The sequence below is a fragment of the Euphorbia lathyris genome, chromosome 7 (genome assembly GCF_963576675.1).
Source record: "Euphorbia lathyris chromosome 7, ddEupLath1.1, whole genome shotgun sequence".
Lineage (NCBI taxonomy): Eukaryota > Viridiplantae > Streptophyta > Magnoliopsida > Malpighiales > Euphorbiaceae > Euphorbia > Euphorbia lathyris.
The window spans coordinates 426,395-446,630 of record NC_088916.1 but is presented as its reverse complement, the minus strand read 5'-3'; the positions used below and the strand labels follow the sequence as shown (position 1 = coordinate 446,630).

At 35.1% G+C, this 20,236-nt stretch overlaps 1 protein-coding gene across 3 annotated transcripts; it reads right to left on the bottom strand.

Annotated features, from left to right (window-relative positions):
* Positions 1-31: 31 nt before the first annotated feature.
* On the bottom strand, positions 32-19,803 carry LOC136235478 (uncharacterized). 3 transcript variants are annotated; one of them, XM_066025173.1, is made up of 25 exons: positions 19,659-19,803; positions 19,071-19,194; positions 18,915-18,980; positions 17,987-18,088; positions 17,700-17,868; positions 17,476-17,574; positions 16,208-16,357; positions 14,853-14,892; positions 14,525-14,582; positions 14,330-14,412; positions 13,076-13,174; positions 12,827-12,939; positions 12,639-12,757; positions 9,785-9,855; positions 8,993-9,098; positions 8,780-8,919; positions 8,181-8,339; positions 8,006-8,109; positions 7,641-7,816; positions 4,831-5,020; positions 4,142-4,241; positions 3,664-3,832; positions 3,108-3,190; positions 2,951-3,027; positions 32-463 (listed from the first exon to the last, which is right to left on the bottom strand). In XM_066025173.1, exons 1-25 carry the CDS (start codon positions 19,740-19,742, stop codon positions 292-294), a joined length of 2,853 nt encoding a protein of 950 aa, XP_065881245.1. In that variant the 5' UTR covers positions 19,743-19,803; the 3' UTR covers positions 32-291. The 3 variants fall into 3 exon arrangements, with proteins under 3 accessions (XP_065881245.1, XP_065881246.1, XP_065881247.1); XM_066025174.1 differs by having other exon boundaries at positions 18,915-18,977; XM_066025175.1 differs by having other exon boundaries at positions 18,915-18,977; positions 19,074-19,194.
* Positions 19,804-20,236: the final 433 nt, after the last annotated feature.

Here is a 20,236-nt window from a genome sequence, read left to right as displayed (position 1 = left end):
CACAAAAAAAATACCAAAATAGCCCCAAAACTATTAGAAAAGTGTCAATTTAACCCTAACATACAAAATAACACCATTTTAATATCAACTATAAGGTCAGAAAATACAAATACCCCAAGTGCTAATTTAACTTCAGCTGCACTCTCATTCCTAGTTTGCTCTGTAATTTACGACCCGGGGTTTGAATATAACCTTTCCTGCCTAAAAACACAACAAAAATGTGTATACATGTTCCGGTATAAGTTCCATAATCGTTCCCCAGCTAAACTCCGTTTTCTCCTCCATTTTATCTCAATTAATTTTAGGTTTTTGTCGTCTCGGCTTCAATACGAAATAAAGAACACCGACAACAGTTACGAAAGCCGGAATTGTTGTCATATCGAATACCACATGCACATTCCTCTCTGTTGCGCAGTGGACTGGATGAAGTAGAGCTATAGTTGCATTTACTTGATCAGAGAACCTGCACAAATCAAAACAGTAGGTTAGCACATCCGACAGGAACGGCTACACGTATAATGCTTCTCCCAAGACTGAGCTGTTAGCATTTAAGATTCGTTAAACCATAGTTGTTAAAGGCACAAGGCACACTAAGGCAATAAGGGGTCATGGAGCCTAAGATCAACGTACAATGCAAGACACGCGCCTGAGGAACATGAGACACAGAAAATAAAATAGAGAGATAAGGTACCACCAAAATAGACCTATGGTTTTTGGGGAAGTATCAATTTAGGCTCCACGTACAAAATAACACCAATATGTGCTTAACTTTTAAAAAATTGTACCAATTTAGGCCTCCATAACGGAACGTGACACATCACTCCTCTTTCAATTGTATGTGGAGATTGGAGAGAAAATCGGAACTTAACGGAATAATACGAATAACGTGTCACGTTCCGTTATCGAGACCTAAATTTGTACCCTTTTTTAAATGTTAAGCCCAAATTGGTGCTATTTTGTACGTAGAGCCTAAATTGATACTTCCCCAAAAACCATAAGTCTGTTTTGATACCTTATCCTTAATATATATATATATATATATATATACACTCTATCTATTACTAGTTAAATCATATCAATATTTGATATCTCTAATTACTAGTTAAAGCATAAACCAAAAAAACACACTTATGACCCACATAAACAAGACAAAACCACATAAAAGTGTAATACTAAATGCCAAAAATTAGGGCTGTAAATGAGCTGAGCCGCTCATGAGCGGCTCGGTGGTCGGCTCGACTCGGCTCGATTTGTAAACGAGCCGCTCGTGAGCACGATTTACTGGCTCGGTCGTAAACGAGCCGAGCTTGAGCAGGTCAAAGCTCGACTCAAAAGCTCACGAGCATTTTAGTTTTGTAGAAACTATATAGTTTTGTGTTAGTTCACAAATATCTAAACTTAATATTATTTCATTTGCTATTAGATGAGCGTTCACAAACATAATAAATGAGTAATAGACGAACTATTTGTAAGCATCTTGTTTATTTATTCACGAACTTTGCTTGTGAGCTTGTTCATGTACACAATTAAAGAGTTATTTGCGAGCAAACTTCACAAATATAATTAACGATTTACTCACAAACAATTCATGGTTAGATAATTTTCTTAATGAACCAAGTCAAAAGAGGATTTTGGGCTCAAAGCTCGGCTCGAGCTCGTTGAGCAAGCCAAAGCTCGGCTCGGGCTCGTTAATTTTATAGCAAGCTCGGCTCGGGCTCGAGCTCGTTAATTTTATAGCGAGCCGAGCTTGAGCAGGTCAAAGCTCGGCTCGGCTCGATTACAGCTCTACCAAAAATACCAAGTTAAGTTCATACTTCATAGAGACGTTAACATATACTTAACGTTTTAACCTAAGTACCTAAGTAAGGCTACTAAACTAATAACCATTCATTGCCAATCGCCCAGTTTCTGTTTGAGTGGAGACTATTCGTTACGTGACTCTGCTCTTAATCCCTCTCTAGTCTTTCTATATTTACGTCTCTTTCTTATTTAGATCAAGGGTTAAGATTAAGTTTATTTAAATTAGATTAGTGGTTGAAATTAATCAACCATTTGTTTGCATAAAACGGTATAAAACAAAAAAAAAATAGTGAAAACAGTATATGTTACTGAGGCGCGCCTTGACTCAGGCTCCGAAGCCCAGGCGAGAGCCTTTTAAACTCTTCCTCGCCTTCTGCAATCAAGGCTCACTACCTTGAGCCTTGCATAAGGCGCGCCTCGGCTAAGGCTCCAGCCTTAGCGCCTCTGGAGCCCAAAGGCGGGTGCGGTCAGTCAGGCGCGTGCCTTAGTGCGCCTTAAGCCAGGCACTAGGCGCGCGCCTTGGCGCGCCTCGGCTACCTTAGGGTACTTTAGGGTATTTTTAGGGTTGAGGGTTTTAGGGTTTTGAGGGTATTTTAGGGTTGGGGTATTTCAGGGGTTTTTAAGTTCAGAAAATAAAAGAAAAGCAGAGACAGACAAAGATCGATAGTTTTTACTCCACATATCGCAACAGACATGGTGCTTCCATCTATCAGGGTTGATGATGATTATGATTCCGATGAAGATTAGGAAGGAAGACTAGGAAGTTAAAGATTAGTTGTTTTCTAGAGTCAAGACTATTAGAGTTTTCTTTAGTTTTAACTTTTAAATCGGAATTATGAGTTTATGATTATGCCTTAGTAGCTAACTAGAACTTAACTCATGCATTTTATGGTTTTATCGTTGATATTTGACTATTTGTGATTATTTATAATTTTTTTTTTGTGCACCTCGAGTCGCTCGGGCGCGCGCCTTAAGTTGCGCCTTGCACCGAGGCTCCAGGACCCCCCTTGTGCCTTAGTGCGCCTTTAATAACTATGAGGCGCGCCTTTAACAACTATGCATTAAACAACAACAAAAAATGCTAAGAAGTTTGGCTGTCCAGCTTCTGTGATCCTACGGCAAAGATGTATTATAATTACTAGGGCCTAACCCTTTGGAAGCATCTTCTAAGGTATACAGAAGTCGCATGGCATCCACATAGCGCAATTCTCCAGAAATGGTTGAGATCTGAAAACATAAACCGAAACAAATTATATATTTTTAAATCACTTACTAGGAATTTCAAATAATATTAAAAAGATACTCACTCTTCTCCATAGGCTAACAACATAGTTATACTTGTTTACAAGCTCCCGCTCTTGAGACTGAAAGAGTCTGAAGGTCTTTTCAGCTAGTTATATCAGTTAAGTCTCCACAATGGCATCAACATTTAGCAGAACTAGAAAACGGAAGTGTCAGAATATTGACAACCTCGGAATTTATGGCAACGGATAACATTGCCTGAAATATGTTAGCAAATTCTTAATTGATTTGATATCTCCCAATCAAACCACGTCCTCAGTACGAACTCCTATTGATTCTAAAAGAAAACTAGATGCACGGAAGGATGACTGCAAAATGCCTAATAGCAAGCAGATGAAGATAAATATGACTTGAAAAGCAGTATAACAAAAAGTTCCTGCAAAATAGTCGGTGAATGTTACGAGCTGCTTGTCCATCGCTGCATAGAATATAAAATACCACTAACTGATTTGCTACAAAACCACACTGCATAATAGTTGGTGAATGTTATGAGATACTTGGCTGTTGCAGCAAAGAATATATAGTATCACTAACTGATTTGGTACGAAACCAAAAGGATACATGTACGCTCCATAAGTAGGCGACGAATGGCTGAATTGACCAGTTCTATTGACTCTTCTAAACTTGTGATGACATAGCTCCGAGCAATCGTATCAGATTGAAACTGTGATATTTGCCAGCCTCCAGAAGTTACGGAAAAAGGATTGCATCCCACAGACCACGTCCAGTCCTATTAAAATCCATAACATCATCATACAATCAATATGGCTTTATCCAGAGGATCAAGAAATTGCCAAGCACAAGAATCAAATAAGATGCATGAATCTGTAGAACAAACTACATATCAACCCTTGAGAATCTCAGGGACAAAAAAGATAAACATGCTATGGGTGAAACTCGGGTGGAATATCATCCAAAAGTGCAACCTGAATCATTAATATGTGTTTTCTGAAGACAAACAGCTTCAAAGAGTATCATCATCATGTTATCAAGTAGGTATGCAAATGAAGTACATTAAGTATTTGTAAACACTAAATACCTCAATTGCAGCTTCATGGGCACGGCTGTAGACAATATGAAGGGGAAGTAAACCGGACAGATGTTCAGAAACAACAGCCATGGCAGCTTTTATAGGCCTCCTGAGTTAAGGGGGGAGGGCATATACCAAAAAAGGTTAGACCTCAAAAATTTTGGTTAAAAGTAAAACATGATAATCCCAAATATACTAGAAAAGATATTGCTACTGGTTCTCTTCATCCTAGAAATGGCTTCCCTCAACAATTATAGTTCATTTCCACTTCAGAGCTTAGAAGAAGCTATGTTGCACGGAAACTCTTCTTCCCTAGTGTTTCTGCATTTCATGTCCGTTTCTTTTCCATTACGGTTTCCTAGCTAAATTTTCTTACGTTTCTGTTTACATTTCCAATTTCCATTTCCATTTCCATTTCCGTGCAACATAGGAAGAAAGTGAACTGTCCAAGAGTAAGCAAGTGTTTCCCGCAGGGAATGGGAAACTTAAATAAAATCAAAATGAAAATTTTACAGCATATAGAAGATATGGTCGATAACAAGTTCTTCAAGGAAACTGATAGATGAGAACGTCTGATAATCAGCCTGCTCAAAATCACCATATCCTGTTGTTTTGTGAAACTTCTCTAGAGAACAAGGAGCTAAAATAGATGCTTGATAACAAACTGATTAAAAATTTAAAATGAACCTCGCTCTAACCTCAAATCCCACAAGAGTGATCGGCCATTGCACTGAAGATGGCTTTCCCAGGATGATGACTCCGACTGGACAACAATAACCATATCAGAAAGAGCCTTTGCTTGATAATGCTTGTCAACCAACAATGGTTCTCCATGAATGAACCAAAAGATAGGAACTTCAAGTGTAGATCTGCTGTGGGCATGAGCTCCTGTATCATTTCAAGTGCAGAGAAGTTTAACTTGGCTTGAATGAGGTTATGTAATATAATTCTTATGCAAACTTGCTAAGAAACAGTGCATAAATAACCCTTCACAGAGTAGATAAAAGTTTAAGCAATCAAAAATCGAAAGAAATAACTGTACTAGATTCATCAAGTACACATATGAAACCAGTCCTAACAAATAATACAAGCTTCAACAGTGCAACAATAACCCAGTCCCATAAGATAACATTTGAAAAAAGGAAATTTAATTACAATGACTAGGAACAGTTACGACTTACTGTGCATTTTTAACAACTGAAATATGAATCATCCTCAACAAAAGGAGTAATATTTGAATCTCTAACCATAGAATTTAGCCTACACATTGACAACTTAATTTACCAACAAATCTCAAGCAGAAAGGGTCATAGTGTCCCTTGGACTTTTGATCAGTGTCAAATTATCCCATTTCAACTTTACTTGTCCAAATTCGCAGAACACTTTGATTCAGAATCCTTACATATTACTACATACTAAATTTCTGCATGCAAAAGATAAAAAAAAAAAATAAAAAAAAAAAAATCCACTCAGATTCTCCCAGAAAAATGAAACTTCCTTGCACAAGTATCAGACTATTTGGACAAAATAGATGTTTTCTGGTGTAATAGGACACAACCACATCAAATCTTGTTTTTATTCAAATAGTTACGAAGCTGGAAGTTCCTCTATGATAAATTGATACAACAAAGTATCATAGATACTTAAGAGTCCTATTCATAGAGAAAAAGGACCAAAAAAAGAAAAATGAAGCATAAAGAGAAACAAAAGTCCTTCTTCCTAAGATATTTTACCATGTCTTTCTCTTCAAGAATCACAGAACCAATAACCAGTGATAAAGCTTCATCCAGTTATTTATTCAAGAAATTAGATCTATTCACATATACCATTGATCTTCGAATATTCTAGCTGTTGTCCACAAGCTGGTTCCCATAAGAAACCAAGCTAATTCCTATGAACATTTGGCTGCATCCATACACAATACTCTCTTCACCATTATCCAGTCCTATTTTTAAAATTACCATAACAACGTTCTTAGCATGTAACTCCTATGTGTGTTTTGAACTTCCATCCCAATTTCAGTTTAACTTGAAATTGGGAGCCAAGAATACATTGAAACTAAATGGTTGAAACAGAGCAGCAAGACTGGGCCTTAATCTAATGATATGGTTCAAACTGTGAGTTTTCACAAACTACATGTAAATAGACATCTACGATGCATGACAAAGTATGTTGGATCATACATCCTATACACAAAATCCGCTCAGAAGAAATTAGGACGTTAAACTCAGTAAAAAGAGAATGAAATCCTGAATGGGTGCATTTGTTAAGAGGGGCAAAGCAGCTGCTGGAAAGATAATTTGAGAGGCATATAATCGAAATGAATAAGATATATACAAGGTACAAAGTGGTGGATGCATCCTTAGTAGAAGCATAGACATTCTATTAACACTTCCTGAAACAGAGAATAGGGCAGAGAAGCAACCACGTATGAAAGAACAGAGACAGATCTAAAATGAGTGAGCAAATTGGCAAAGCATTAAATATTAGGCATTAGATCTTCATGACCCAAAGCAAGAATCGTTGATGAAACGCATCCACGCCAGCTAAATTAGAATTAAGGTTAGGAGAACTGGTATCCTATTAGATTTTAGGCTATAAGTAACCCTATATAATACTTCTAATCATTGATTTTTTGCTTTTCTGTAAATTCTTCAGTTGAAACTTCTTTCTAGAGTTGTTTCTGGGCATTCTGATTCACTGTTTGGCAAATGATACTTTATTCGTTGATCCAAAAGAAAAGTTTCGTTTTTAACAAATTCTTGAAGACAAGCCTTAATGATCTTTTTGTTTGTTTGTTTGTTAATGAGCGTTCTAAATTAGTAGTCTCCATTTGTTCATGAAGCTTCTAACTTGGCAATTACATATAAGTACTAACTATCCATGTTTTTTATGTATAAATATGATATTGATTACTTGAGCAAGGTGATGACAAAGGCTCAATTTGGTTTCATTAGTTAGTTTATGGTATTTGGTTTAGTTCAGTTAGTGAACCAAACTGGCTGATGCAGATCCCTATTGTTAATCATCACACGAGGACCTCCGATCTTATTAGAATGAAGTGACATATGGCAACTCTAAATCGCATGCTTTCCTTCCCACCTAAAGCTAGGCAAGATATTCAAAGTTGGCTTCACAAGTACCAATACCTTGGAGATATATATCAATAGCTAAAATAAACTCTATTTTCTCAAGCGACCAGGCTTTTGTCAAGCCCTTCAGAAAAAAAAATAGATTGATTCAATTCACTGTCTTTCACCAAATGCCATCACTTGAATATTTGTGATTCTTAAACTCTTACATTTTCCTCAATTTGAAATGAGAATGAAAAATCTTATTGATGCAGACATTTGACTGTTTCCACAGCTTAAAGCATGTTGCATTGGGGTCAGGTCACTAAAAAACAACTATACCATTGCATTGAGGCTCACTATAAAGTTATAAATATATATATATATCATCACTTTGAAAATAAAGATGACATGAGCAGACTAAGTTGATAGATAACCTTTGAGAGAAGCATGCTCACTCAACCTCTGCAACTGATATTGAAGGATAGAGGAATCAAGATAGCTCCGAATAGTTTTTCTGTATGTTCCATTAACAAGTAATAATGGAACAGCTGCTGCTCGTCGTGCAACCGAAAAGGCCATTGCCAAAGCAGGATCCTCTGAAAGTGGTAATCTACAAACAGCTTTGCAATTTATATAAGTTGAAATGAAAAACCAATTTCCTAAAATTTATGCATGCTAAACATGTTGGAAATCATTGAAAATAGCATAAATACAAGACGACAAGATACCATTAGTTTACAAAGTAATGATGCATATGGAGCATAAAATTCAAAGGCAACCAACAATACACAATACATACAGGTTGTGGCTGAACATAGCTTTTTGTGAAGGCAAAAGCAAAGAAGAAAGCCCATCCTTGAGAGCCTTGATATCCACAGGTAGCTGTTTATCATTCTTAACTTTCTGCAAAAATTAACTATATAAGAAACTGGCCAGGAAGGAAAAGAGAGAGAGAGAGAGAATAAACAGCAGACCTCCTGTGTGATGAAAAACAACTGAAAGGATATCTTCTCATAATAGTGGAAAGCACCATCAGCAATTGATGGTGATATTATATGTCTCATTGACCCCCAAAGTGTCGCACCTAAATGTGCTAGAAATGTATCACGTGCAACTGTGTAGTTCTGAAATTCCTGGTAGAAAAAAGTAAAATGTTAAAAAAGAACAAATTTTCAAATTCAAAGAAATGACAGGTTAACCATTTTATGCAGTTATAATACATAGGAAACATACAATAAAATATCCTATCAAGCAAGTAAACTATTATCTGTCAAATCCTGGGGTCAAAAAGGGGACAAAATGCCAAGTTGCATTATTTTTCTGAATGACACTTTAGTTGGTCAAGAACTAAAACAGTATGTAATGAAAACTAAATAGCAATAAAGAAATGCAATATTCATAAAAGAACCACTTCAATGGATTCCAGGATAAACAGTCTTTGTAATCCAATACCAAAGTCTCGCAACAGAACATAAAAATGAGCATTTCAGGTTTTTTTTAGTTTATTTTTTTATTTTACTTCACAAGTCAAATAAGATACACCATATAAATATGGAAATACAAAGTGGTCTACCTCATGACTGTCAGTGAAAATATTCCAGTTCTCCATTCGTTTCAATGCTTCTAGAGCCTTCTTTTTATGATTTTCATCAGATTCATCACCTTCAAAAGACTGGAGCTCACCTTTCAAGTCCTGCATTCTCTCATCAAGTTCTGAGATCATAAATATCGGAATTAGAGGAGGTTTGTAAATCCAGATATCGTATCAGTCAACATATAAGATTACCTTCACAAAGGGCTAGCTTCACTCTCCTTCCCTTACAGTGTTTGAAAGCAAAAAGCTCATAAATATCAATCTCCGCCAGAAGAATATCAATTGCTTGATGATCTTTCTGTGATCATTTGAAAGAAAAAAAAATGAGCAATAAAAACCTTAAATAGCTCTATAGCTTCTCTGACTAACATAACAAATCAAAAATAATAATTTATAAACCGATGCTTCAGTTTTGCCAGAAACAATAATGAAAGCAAACTAAAGATATATATAGATGGATGCATGCCTAATACACTAACATATCAATAAATTCCCTAGCTGCACAAAATTTCAGAACTACTACACTTGACAATCTAGCACCTTCTTAAAGATCCATTTTACAGTTGTTTCTCTCTCCTATGTGCGAGGAAGGGACCTAACAAGATCCACCTGAATGTTAAAAAAGTAATATGTATTGCAAATTGGAAACCAGTAAACTACTTATTAAATTCTTATTTTACAAATATAAGAGAAGAAAGACTGATTATAATTTTTTGGGATACCATAAATGAGCCTCCAGTCCATATAATTAAGTTCAATGGAACTGACAAAAACAACTAATCATACCACTATGCTAGCTTCAGCTATCAGGTTGTTAAAATAAAATATTATAGAATTAATTGTGAAACAAATTAAATATTATAGCAGAACTTTATATTTAATCCCACCAAGGAGAGGTAAAACTAACTGGTTTGACTCCAAAAAGCACTACTATAAGTACGTCAAACATAATTCCACACTTATTATAATGCATCTGATACATACATCACTAAATACTGCAAACTTTTCCTGGATTGCATCTTGCAACCGATCTTCGGCTTCATCTTCCGAAATCTCTGGATACACAAAGAAAGACATATTATGTATTGGAAATTGGAAAACCTGATGGTCAGGGCAAAACATTGATTGAAGAACGCATAATAATTCTCATCAATTAAAAATAGAACATTTGAACTTACAAACATAATAATCATTAGAATAGCTAGCATTGAGCACATAACACAATGAAAAAATTTAGTGATCGGACAAAATGGAGAAAGCACATATAGTGTGATGCAAACCTAGCAGGAACGGATCCTAGAAAACCCATAACGAGATCTGAATCCCCAAGAAAGCTAATGAACTAGGGCCAACCCTTGCAAACCTAAGTTGCAAAGACTTGAATCCAGTCTCAAATAATCAAGAAAGATAACCGATTGTTCAATTGAAGTGCCCCAAAGAACACAAGAGAAGCTCTCAAAGAGAACCTCAATGAATCAATTTGATTTCATAAATGTCATAAACTTCATAATGATTACAAATATATATATATATATTGTACAGGTGCAGCAAACGACATTTTTAAAAAATGTGAGACACGGGTACGGCAGGGACACCGACATTCATTAGCCATTACAAACCATAAATAACATCCATAATAAGTCATTAATTCATCAAAAAGAAACATTTAATACTTCAATCTATTTAAACTACCAAAAAAGTAGCGGTTGCAATATTCTTTTCTCTAGATTTTGGTTTCTTTTTTTTTAATTAGGGTTTTATTTTTATTTTTTTTATATATCATAATATCAATCAACCCCTTTTTTGTAAAATTATTCAAAAAGACCTTATATTCTACTTAATTAACTCAAAAGACATGTCCCCATATGAAAAAAAAAAAAAAAAAGTGGGGACACTTATTTTGGAGTGTCCGGAGTGTCTACATTAACCTCCTAGAAGTTTGGTTCTACCAAGATTAAATCCCTTACAAGAAATAGACAAAGACCAAAATGTATAAGGATCTAAATGTCAAACCAAAAACTAAAAAAGATAAACAATGTTTTAAGTCTCATGGTCATGGACTTCAAATCACGACCCCAATTCAAATTCCAATTCCAATTAATTTGTTCAGGCAAGTCATTCAAAAGTTGTTCCTCATATCTGCAAATAGTACATCATACACAATTGTCATTCAAAAACGCTATTTCAATTTCCTTCACCTTAAATTTTGCATGTTCCCTAGAATTGTTGAACAATAAAAATCGGTATGTAATTGAACCTCCATTCTCATTATAGTGATTCATATTAGTCTATGGTAGGTAAAACACACGAGGCAATTAAAAATAATGACAAAAATTGCTTTTCCTTTTACCGCAACCATCTAATAATTAGGCACAGGGTGGAAAAATGAAGAAACTAATTTGCAGAAAGACTAATTTTGTTCTAAGGAAGGTAAAGCACACTTCACATAAGAAAAAAACAAGGGCAACAAGTATGGAAACTCAACGCATCTACAATTCACAAGTGCAAAGAGACAAGAAAGATTCTCATAATTGTTTCTTCCGTTCATGTAATAAAATTGGACATCCATCAATTTGGAGGACCATTGCAGCATAGGTTTGTTGTTTTCTGATGAAAGAGAGTTGCAAGTTTCTTATTTTAGGTTTATATGATAAGTAGAACCAATAGGAAGCTAAGCAAACAATTAAAAAAACTAAAAGGGTTGGTGTATGGTAGAAAAGAAATAAATGCAAAAACTAGATATCCTTATGCATCATACCAAATGTTACTATATGGATCACATCTAAGGAGAGAATTGTATGACATAAATGAAGAAGAACAATTCGTAGAAACTATATAAACTGAATCAAACCTAAATGTTGATATTAAGAGAGACTAATTAATCCTAGAGCGACATGACATATGACTCATGCTAATCCTAATTCTCTAAAAGATTTATAATCCTGCAAAAGAAGTTATAAAGAACATCATGACTTACTAAACTAAGTGCTCAAATAGAACTCTAGGATAAGAACTCCAAAGAAGATCCAGATTGCTGCTCCAGCGTACCAGAGAATCACGAAAATGTTCCTGATTTAGACTGATAAACCATCTAATTCCACAATAAACATCACTGATTTTTCTCCAGTTCCATTTGTCAGCATTATTCTACTAAGGGTGTACATTCTAATAATTACAGTTGCACAAACAGCATCCTAGCAAGGGCTGGTTCTCCTGATTTAAATGTAATGCAGAGTGCAGTTTCCTTCTCACATGTCATATATGTTGAGACGCCTTAGAATATTTCAAACAGCCTAATTATCACTCTAAAGAAAATTTGAATGAGTCCAAATTCTTGAAGAAATTCTGTAAGTCTACAGTGGAGGAGTTTGGAAGAAAGGTGCTAAAAATCCTAGGAACTGTGCCTACTTTTTTATGGTATTAATTATAGAGCATTTAGATCAAAAGTAAGGATCATATGATATATTATAACCAAAGGTTGTCAATTATTTTTCTGCAGGAAAGCAGTTTTCTGCCTCTTCCAGGCTTCAGCTTCAAGGACCTTAAGACCAGTGTCTTAGTCCAGTTCTCTTGGCTTCTCAAGGCTTGAGCAGTTGAGCTTAAAGGGCTTCAAGTACTATCCAGTTCAATTGACAAGCATTACTTTCGGGTCCAGTTTCAGTGTTGTTTTACGTTTAATGTGTGCATTAAGTAGTCATTCTTTCCCGCTCATGAGAAGTTTCATCTCATTAAAAAAACATGAATTGATCAAGTCATATGCACTTCACATTATTATATGGTTGAACTGTCCCTCAAAATAACATAATTACTACTACTTGAAATCAGCTAGCAGTTCTACCTGCAACTGCACCAATGGTTTTTGTCACATTAGGTAAACTTATTTCTGTCCGCACACCTTCTCCACCAACAGCAGGACCCCAAGAGAAAGGACCAGCTGTTAAATCAATGAAAGCCCACCTGAAAGAGCAAGTGTTAGTCATGAAGCCTTCATGAGACGTATGTGAATGCTTGTGTGAGAGAGAGAACCTTTCCCTTCCAATCCATGTATCAGTAAGGCATTCTGCATGAATATCACTGAAGCCCCCCGTTTTCACCTCCTTCTCCAGAAGTTTAAAATCTTCATTCTTCCTTTTCAGTAACTAAATGAAAAGAGAAACGCCAAGAACATTTTAGTTACAAAAAACATGCAAGCCTCGAACTTTGTATCTTTGTTCTTCATTCTGTATGCTATTTATGGAAAAAAAAAGGATGGAAGAAGGAGAGAGGAGAATATACCTGAAGAACTTTACTCTGAATGATATCGGAAATATCTTTCCCTAGATATAGCTTCTCGATATTGTTGAGAGCATTCAAACAAATATTATACCACTCATCCTGAGATAATTACAAAAACGTATAACTTAATAATATGGCATTGTAATGCAAAAGAACTCTTCCATCCCTTATTTAGGGCCTGTTTGATAACCTATTACAACACTTAAAATTAATAGATTAAGAGCTTGTTGGTTTTTAGCTTGTTTGATAACACCACTTAAAAATTTAAGTCAAGTAAAAAATCACTTATTCTGGTGGTAAGTCAAAATATTTAACTTAATATTTTAAGTTGAACATTATCAACTCCTATTTTTAAATTCAGAGCTTAAGTTTAGTATTTATCAAACAGTTAGACCATTTAATACTTTCAGAATTTACAAAATTCATTACTTATTTTTCCAATACTTAATTTTCAGTTTTATCAAACACCACCTGAGTCAAGCACTTCTATAGTCCATCTTTTCAATTGACTGGAAAAGTAGATGCGCTGTTTTGAAATTTGCAATCAGAAGCATCAAATGTATAAAGGAACCACCTAGATATTTAACTTAGTAGACAGTAATACAAACATATTGTTCATCTAAAAAACTCTCTACAATAATATCCAGATGCTCTCCACCATCAAAAGACCAAGCACAAAAAAGAACAAAGAAAAGCAAGATTTTAAATAAATGGAGACAAGTAATTGCCTATTAATCTATTCAGTTAAGTAGTAAATTCCTAACCATTTTCCAAATAAATTAAACTGGCCTTTTTCGGCCACTGTTCTCTTCAATCTATGAAGACAAACTCCAGTATAATAAACTAAATTCTTCATCAAAGACCATATCCATCATATAATTTTCTATGCAAATTACAGAAAATTAGTGTTCAATAATTAAGAGAATGTTCAACTAACGACCAACTCACTGAGACATAACCAATTAAATAAAAAAAAAGAGAGAGAGATTTGCAAATAAAGTCCGTTGGAGTGATTGCAAAGTCAATTAAGAGCCAAAACCAACACAACACTCACAAATAAATAATACAACATAAATCTTCCAAAACTCAAACATGATAACTAAGAAATCTCTCTCTAGTTTATTAGGTTTTAGTAAATACTACTATTTCCAGAGAATCTTATAAACTAAAGCCAAAAATTTCTATGTTTTTAGCAGACATGTTAGATAGGATACATCAGTTACGTTTAAGACTGTAAGCTCCAAGAATACTAACCGTATCAGTGTCTTCAGTTATTGTCCAGGCAAACTTTGCCATTGGATGTTTTTCATACAAAGGTCTCTTAAGCTTCTCAAGTTCTGCAAATTGTATTCAACACATTTACATATAAGTGGAGCACTATAGATCAGTTTGAACTTCTTGCATTTCAAAGAAAGGAACGAATACAAAGAAAATCAGACAGCTTTATACCAAGAGCACTTTCAGGAATGCTTCCCGACTGAAGAATCTTTTCCAGCAAACTCTTATTCTGAAAAACCATTGACAAAGTTAAATGTCATAATTTTGGAGCCGGTTCTGTGGATATTACAAATGGTGCGAACAGTACCAATACAATAATAACTATTACCTAACACAAACAAATCCCTGAAGAATTACATAATACAAGTAAATTTACCAAGCCTACTATCAACAATCAAACTTGTTGTAAATCCTAAATCATAATTGAATTTCGTAAGTAATATCATGTTAAGAGAATGGAAACAAATATGCATTGCAAAGAATATAGAGGGAAAAATACCTCCTTCAGAAAAGTTAACTCAGATTCCGATAAACCTCTCCTGTCATTTCAAAATGAAACAACTCAACATAAGACATTTGCTTTTTACATCAAAAGCATTCAGAAAAGACATGACAGTAAATATATCTGTTTGATCTTGTAATCTCTCTCATCTAGGAAAAGAAAACAAGTTGTTCACCCTGGATGGAAGAGTTGTCAAGGCCTCGGATTGCTTCCGGTATTTAGGGTCTATTATCCAAACGGATGGAGAAGTAGATGGAGATGTTGCACATAGGATTAAATCTGGTTGGTCGAAGTGGAAGAGTGCTACGGGTTTCCTTTGTGACCCCGGCATGCCTAATAGATTGAAGGGAAAATTCTACCGCACGGCAATTAGACCAACACTGTTATATGGTACGGAGTGTTGGGTAGTGAAACACTGTCACATTCATAAGATGTCGGTGGCGGAGATGCGTATGTTGAGATGGATGTGTGATCATACGAGAAAGAATCGGGTGAGTAATGAAATAATTAGGACAAAAGTAGGGGTTACATCTATTGAGAATAAAATGAGGGAAAACCGACTAAGGTGGTTTGGCCATGTAAGACGAAGAGCGCTTGATGCGCCGGTTAGGAGGACTAAAGAGTGGCAAAGGGATGTAATGGTGAGGGGTAGGGGGAGACCTATGCAAACTTGGAAGAGGGTGATCGAGAGTGATATGAGTTTATTGGGGATTGAGGAAAATATGATAGTGGATAGGAAGGAGTGGAGGGAGAGAATTTATGTCGCTGACACGACTTGATTTCACGGTTTTATATGATGGTTCATGTTAGCCGACCCCGAATCATTTCGGGACTAAGGCTTTGTTGTTATTGTTGTTGTTGTTGTATTAGAAAATAAAAAAAAAAAAAAAAAAAAAGCTGACTCCTACTAAAAAAAATCTATAAATGCAATAGTTATTGAGTTCTTTTATCATTCATTACTATACTGTTTGATGTAATGTTAAATTGAAGTTGATTTTTTCCGCGAATGAGTGTAAACTATTGTGTCCCACTCTAAAAAAAAGGGCGGCCCGGTCGCATTACGCGTCCCCGCTGAGCGAGGGTCCGGGGAGGGGTCCCACCACAAGGGTGTATTGGGGGCAAGCCTTCCCTTGCCAATTTAATTGGCAAGAGGCCGCTCCTAAGACTCGAACCCGTGACCTCAGGTCACACGGCAACAACGTTTTACCGTTGCGCCAAGGCTCGCCCTCTATATTTGATATAAAATCTAGTCCCACTCTAATAAATTAAATTTGATATAAATTCTAAATATCTTATTTGTATGCATCAATTCAATGTAGGAAAAGAAAAAATATGGTCAAAAAAGTAGATACCTGTAGCCATATTTTGATCTCTTCAAGTCATGTTTGGGGTTCAACACAAAAATGTTATATGCATTCTCAAGTTGAAGATATTCTACAAGGCTAGTGAAAAGAACACCCATCGTGTCCACATCCACTTGATAAAGGATATCTCCATCATCGCTGTCAACAACGAACTGGAACATTATTAAATTCAACAAGGGAGATGAGCAACAATTTTTTTTAAAATGGTATAAGATAAATGCGAAGTGATCATAATAACATGATACAGAAACTGGTGTGGGAAAGAATCCATAAAAAGCATGCAACTTTGACAAATGACAACAAAATCTAAAAGATATTATCAAAATCAGAACCCACAATGCAACTGCAAGACTGATAGAGAACGGGCTACCAATTTCGTAGATCAGAATGTTAATAGGCCCAGGGTATGGAAAGTGTACACCCATCACCAGGAAAGGCACCAGAAGACAGCAAGAGAATCCAAGTGAGACTACTGCTACTTACTTATTTTTGGCAGGACCCTAGGGTATGAGCTGGAGGGTATTATAGAATTTTGGAAGGTATTTGTAGGGGAAAGGAAGCATTTCTTTAGGGAGGGCATATTCAGTACTTGTTTCGTTACTATCAGCAGAGGTTCTACTTTGTAGAGAGGGAAGATCAATCTTCCTATGGGGTTGTGAATACTTGCATCTAATGATTAACCACTTACTGCTTTCTTCTTTTATCAGTTCTCTTCTAGTGATTTATTATCATTGATACACAAGTATTCCATCTTTTTGCTGTTTTTGGGTGATTATTATTAACTCTATCAAAGACAATTACGCACATGGTTTCACAAGAATTAAATTAACCAAGAACGCACATTACTTTCTCAAACAAAAAAAATCTCATTCCTCATACAAGCACTGCTGTTTTCATTTAAAACATTCATTTGATCTTAAAACGATAGCATTTTCTTCCACTACATGAAAAAAGAAAAAGCCTCCCAGTTATCTGCTTTGCTCCAAAATATTATAAATTATCTTACAATAAAAAAATAAAAAAAATAGTTGACTGCAACTTTACAAATGATGTCCCATGACCATGCAGCATTCATACAACATGAGTAAATAATCAATCCAGACCCCTTGGATGTGCAGGAAAAAGGGTTGCAACAACAGTACAAGCATAATAATAGACCTTTTATATTATTTTATTATGGAGGGTGGGGAGAGGGGAGGGGGAAGAGGGGAGTAATAAACAGATAGAGAAAGTATCAGGGAGTGTATGAATTCCACCTGTTGGCAGACACATCATCCTTGCGCGCCAAAATATTAATGGCATGCTCAAAGATAGAAGTAATCTTTTCACCCATCTTAATGGCATGCACTGAAAAACTGCACATGCAAATTTATCTTCCAAGTAAGCACAAAAACCAAGATTATTCAGATAAAATGTCGCAACTTTGAATTGCAAAGAATAATAAAACTGAAATACTATATGCATTATGGAAAACCATTACTTGTAATTTAGGTGACTGATAATTGGAAGATGATGACGTTGCTCTTTGTCAACACTAATTTTGTAAAATGGAGCAAGAACTTCCCCAATTTGTGGAATTCGTGTATGTTCAAAGATGTGATCAATTTTCGTAAACCAACGCTCAAGCTCTTCAGGATTAAGTTTGAAATCTAGAAAAACAGAAAAGGCAAGCCATCATATATCCAATCATTAAAACAAGTGCCAATAGGATAACTAGGAGGGTAAGAATAATCAAGTATGTATCATGATGGGTAAAAAGTAATATACCCTGGTTCCCTTTTCCTTCAAATCCTATGAAAATGAAATTCAGCGGTATTGGGAGATACAAAGAATCCACTTCCTGAAAAGCTAGATAATTTGCAACATTACCTGAAATGCAGAATAAGAAATCGAAAAGATTCAATTATCATTCTTTGTGATTCAAATCAAGAAATGGTAATGACAAATAAATCCTATCAACAAAAATTTAAATATCCTCAATGCATCCTGCTTTTCCAAATTATATATTATAAGCAGCGGGCATGATCAAATTCAACTCCAAACAGCATAGCAAATTACATGAACAAAAAAATTAACCATCATAATAGTAATTTCCAAAAATTGAAAGCAATTCCGGCATGGTGATAAATTTTTAGGAATTTTATTTTCAGATAACCTACTAGAATTAAATATAACGGGACTATTTAAACCTATGAGAATTAAATATAATGGGACTATTTAAACAAGTGAGAATTAAATATAATGGGACTATTTGCTAAATGTGCTCAAGAATCCTCAAGTTTCAAATGAATGTTTCTCTGTCAACAAGCAAACTGGGTGGTGGCAAGAGATGAACCAGGTGCTAATTCCTTGATCATTCATGAACCATAGAGACTAAGATGATATTATGGCATCTGAAAGTGCAACTATCAAATAATTCATTTTAGAAAACATCCTTGCCCTTATAAATATTTGTTGCTTTTCTTCTCTCCAATTAACACAAGGTAGAGTAGGAGCTAGAGAAGATGAATGACCAAGCTCTCTGAACTAGTCTTGATACGAGGCTAGCTAACACTACCAAAAGAGAGTACTAAAAAACACAACTAGAATTTCAATAGATTCAGAAGCAATTTACTGAAAGTGGCATGAGAAAAGCTTATTATAAAGTATATAATTAAGTTCTTTTCAGAAAAAAAGATAAGATGGAAGGAATTACCTGCCTTGGTGTAATTGAGCAATCCCATTTTTCCAGAGGTTGAAGATTCCAAGTCATCAAAATCTGCTTTTAAAAAATTGAAAAAAGAAAGAGCCAATTCAACAAGAAATTCTAAAGACATGTAGACACAGTAAGAAACACGAGAGTTTAACATACCACCATGAATAACAGATTCACTCCAATATTTACTCTTCTCTTTGATATTGAACAAAGAAAACACTGACGACCTGATAGTTTTTCGAGTTCCAGATGGAGATCCATATGACCCAGTAACAGCTAACTAAAAATACACATAAAAGGAGATATTAGCATAAAACGCTTCAACAAAATATACGAAAATCAACAACTAATGAGTAAAAAAAATAACCAAATTATGATTACTAAAATAACAGAATTTCACATTCATCAGTAATCTATACAAGTAAATTTAAGTTTATACATAACATTATACCAAACAGTCCCAGAACAAAAATTTCATTTCACTATTTATTCATTCCTACTTTCCATCAAGATGGCCGAAAAAGGAACAAAAGTATAAATGGAGATAAACTGCGGGCATATTGGCTCATTTTACCAAACAACAAAACTATCAAAGGAAGCATAAAAATTCCTTATAAAAAAGAAGAATCAAAGCATCGAAGATGTATCAGAAACCCTAATTACGTTCTTTAATCGTGAAATCGACCAGACTCAGAAAGCCCGCAGATTAAAGAAAAACAAAGTGAAATGACAAAGCTAGCTAACCAGTAAAAGAGTGCCGATTAAGACGATAAATCTACAAGACGAAGACGCAATAGGAGAATTTGAAGCAGATCGACAATCACTCATCTCTCTCTCTGTATCTCTTCTTTCTCTCTCAGTAAGACTGGGCAAAGACTTCTGCCTTCAATTTCATTGAGCTAAAAAGGTTAAATGCAGATTTGGTTACTCAACTTATAGGTAAATTACACCCATGGCAACTGAACTTTACCCAATCGACATCGAACTTCAATTCTTAAAAGTACGACTATTAAACTTTACATTTTTTAATATCGGTGGTCACTCAATGCATCTAAACAACCATTGATGGCCTAAAAATAAAAAATCTGAAGCGTTAATGATATTCGAAGGAACTTTAATTCTTGAAAATTTTCGTTTTGGGATCATTTAGGTATTGTTTGGTTAGGAGGCAGAGTGAATTTTTAGAGAGGGAAAGCTTCAAAAAATGTGATTTTGGAAAATAAAAAATGTAGTTTCATGGTAAATCGTTCTGAACAACTTTAATTTTTGAATATTTTTATTTTGAGGTCGTTAGCGGTTGTTAACGGTCATTTTGAGGAGTT

Bases quoted from the DNA above. Each gene is read 5' to 3' on its own strand.
- LOC136235478 (XM_066025173.1), bottom strand. From the start codon at position 19,742: ATGAGTGATTGTCGATCTGCTTCAAATTCTCCTATTGCGTCTTCGTCT. The intron at 19,195-19,658 runs GTTAGCTAGCTT...GTGTATTTTTAG, and splicing joins TAATCGGCACTCTTTTACTG to TTAGCTGTTACTGGGTCATA. The intron at 9,099-9,784 runs GTATGTATCAGA...AAATGATCACAG, and splicing joins AGTTTGCAGTATTTAGTGAT to AAAGATCATCAAGCAATTGA.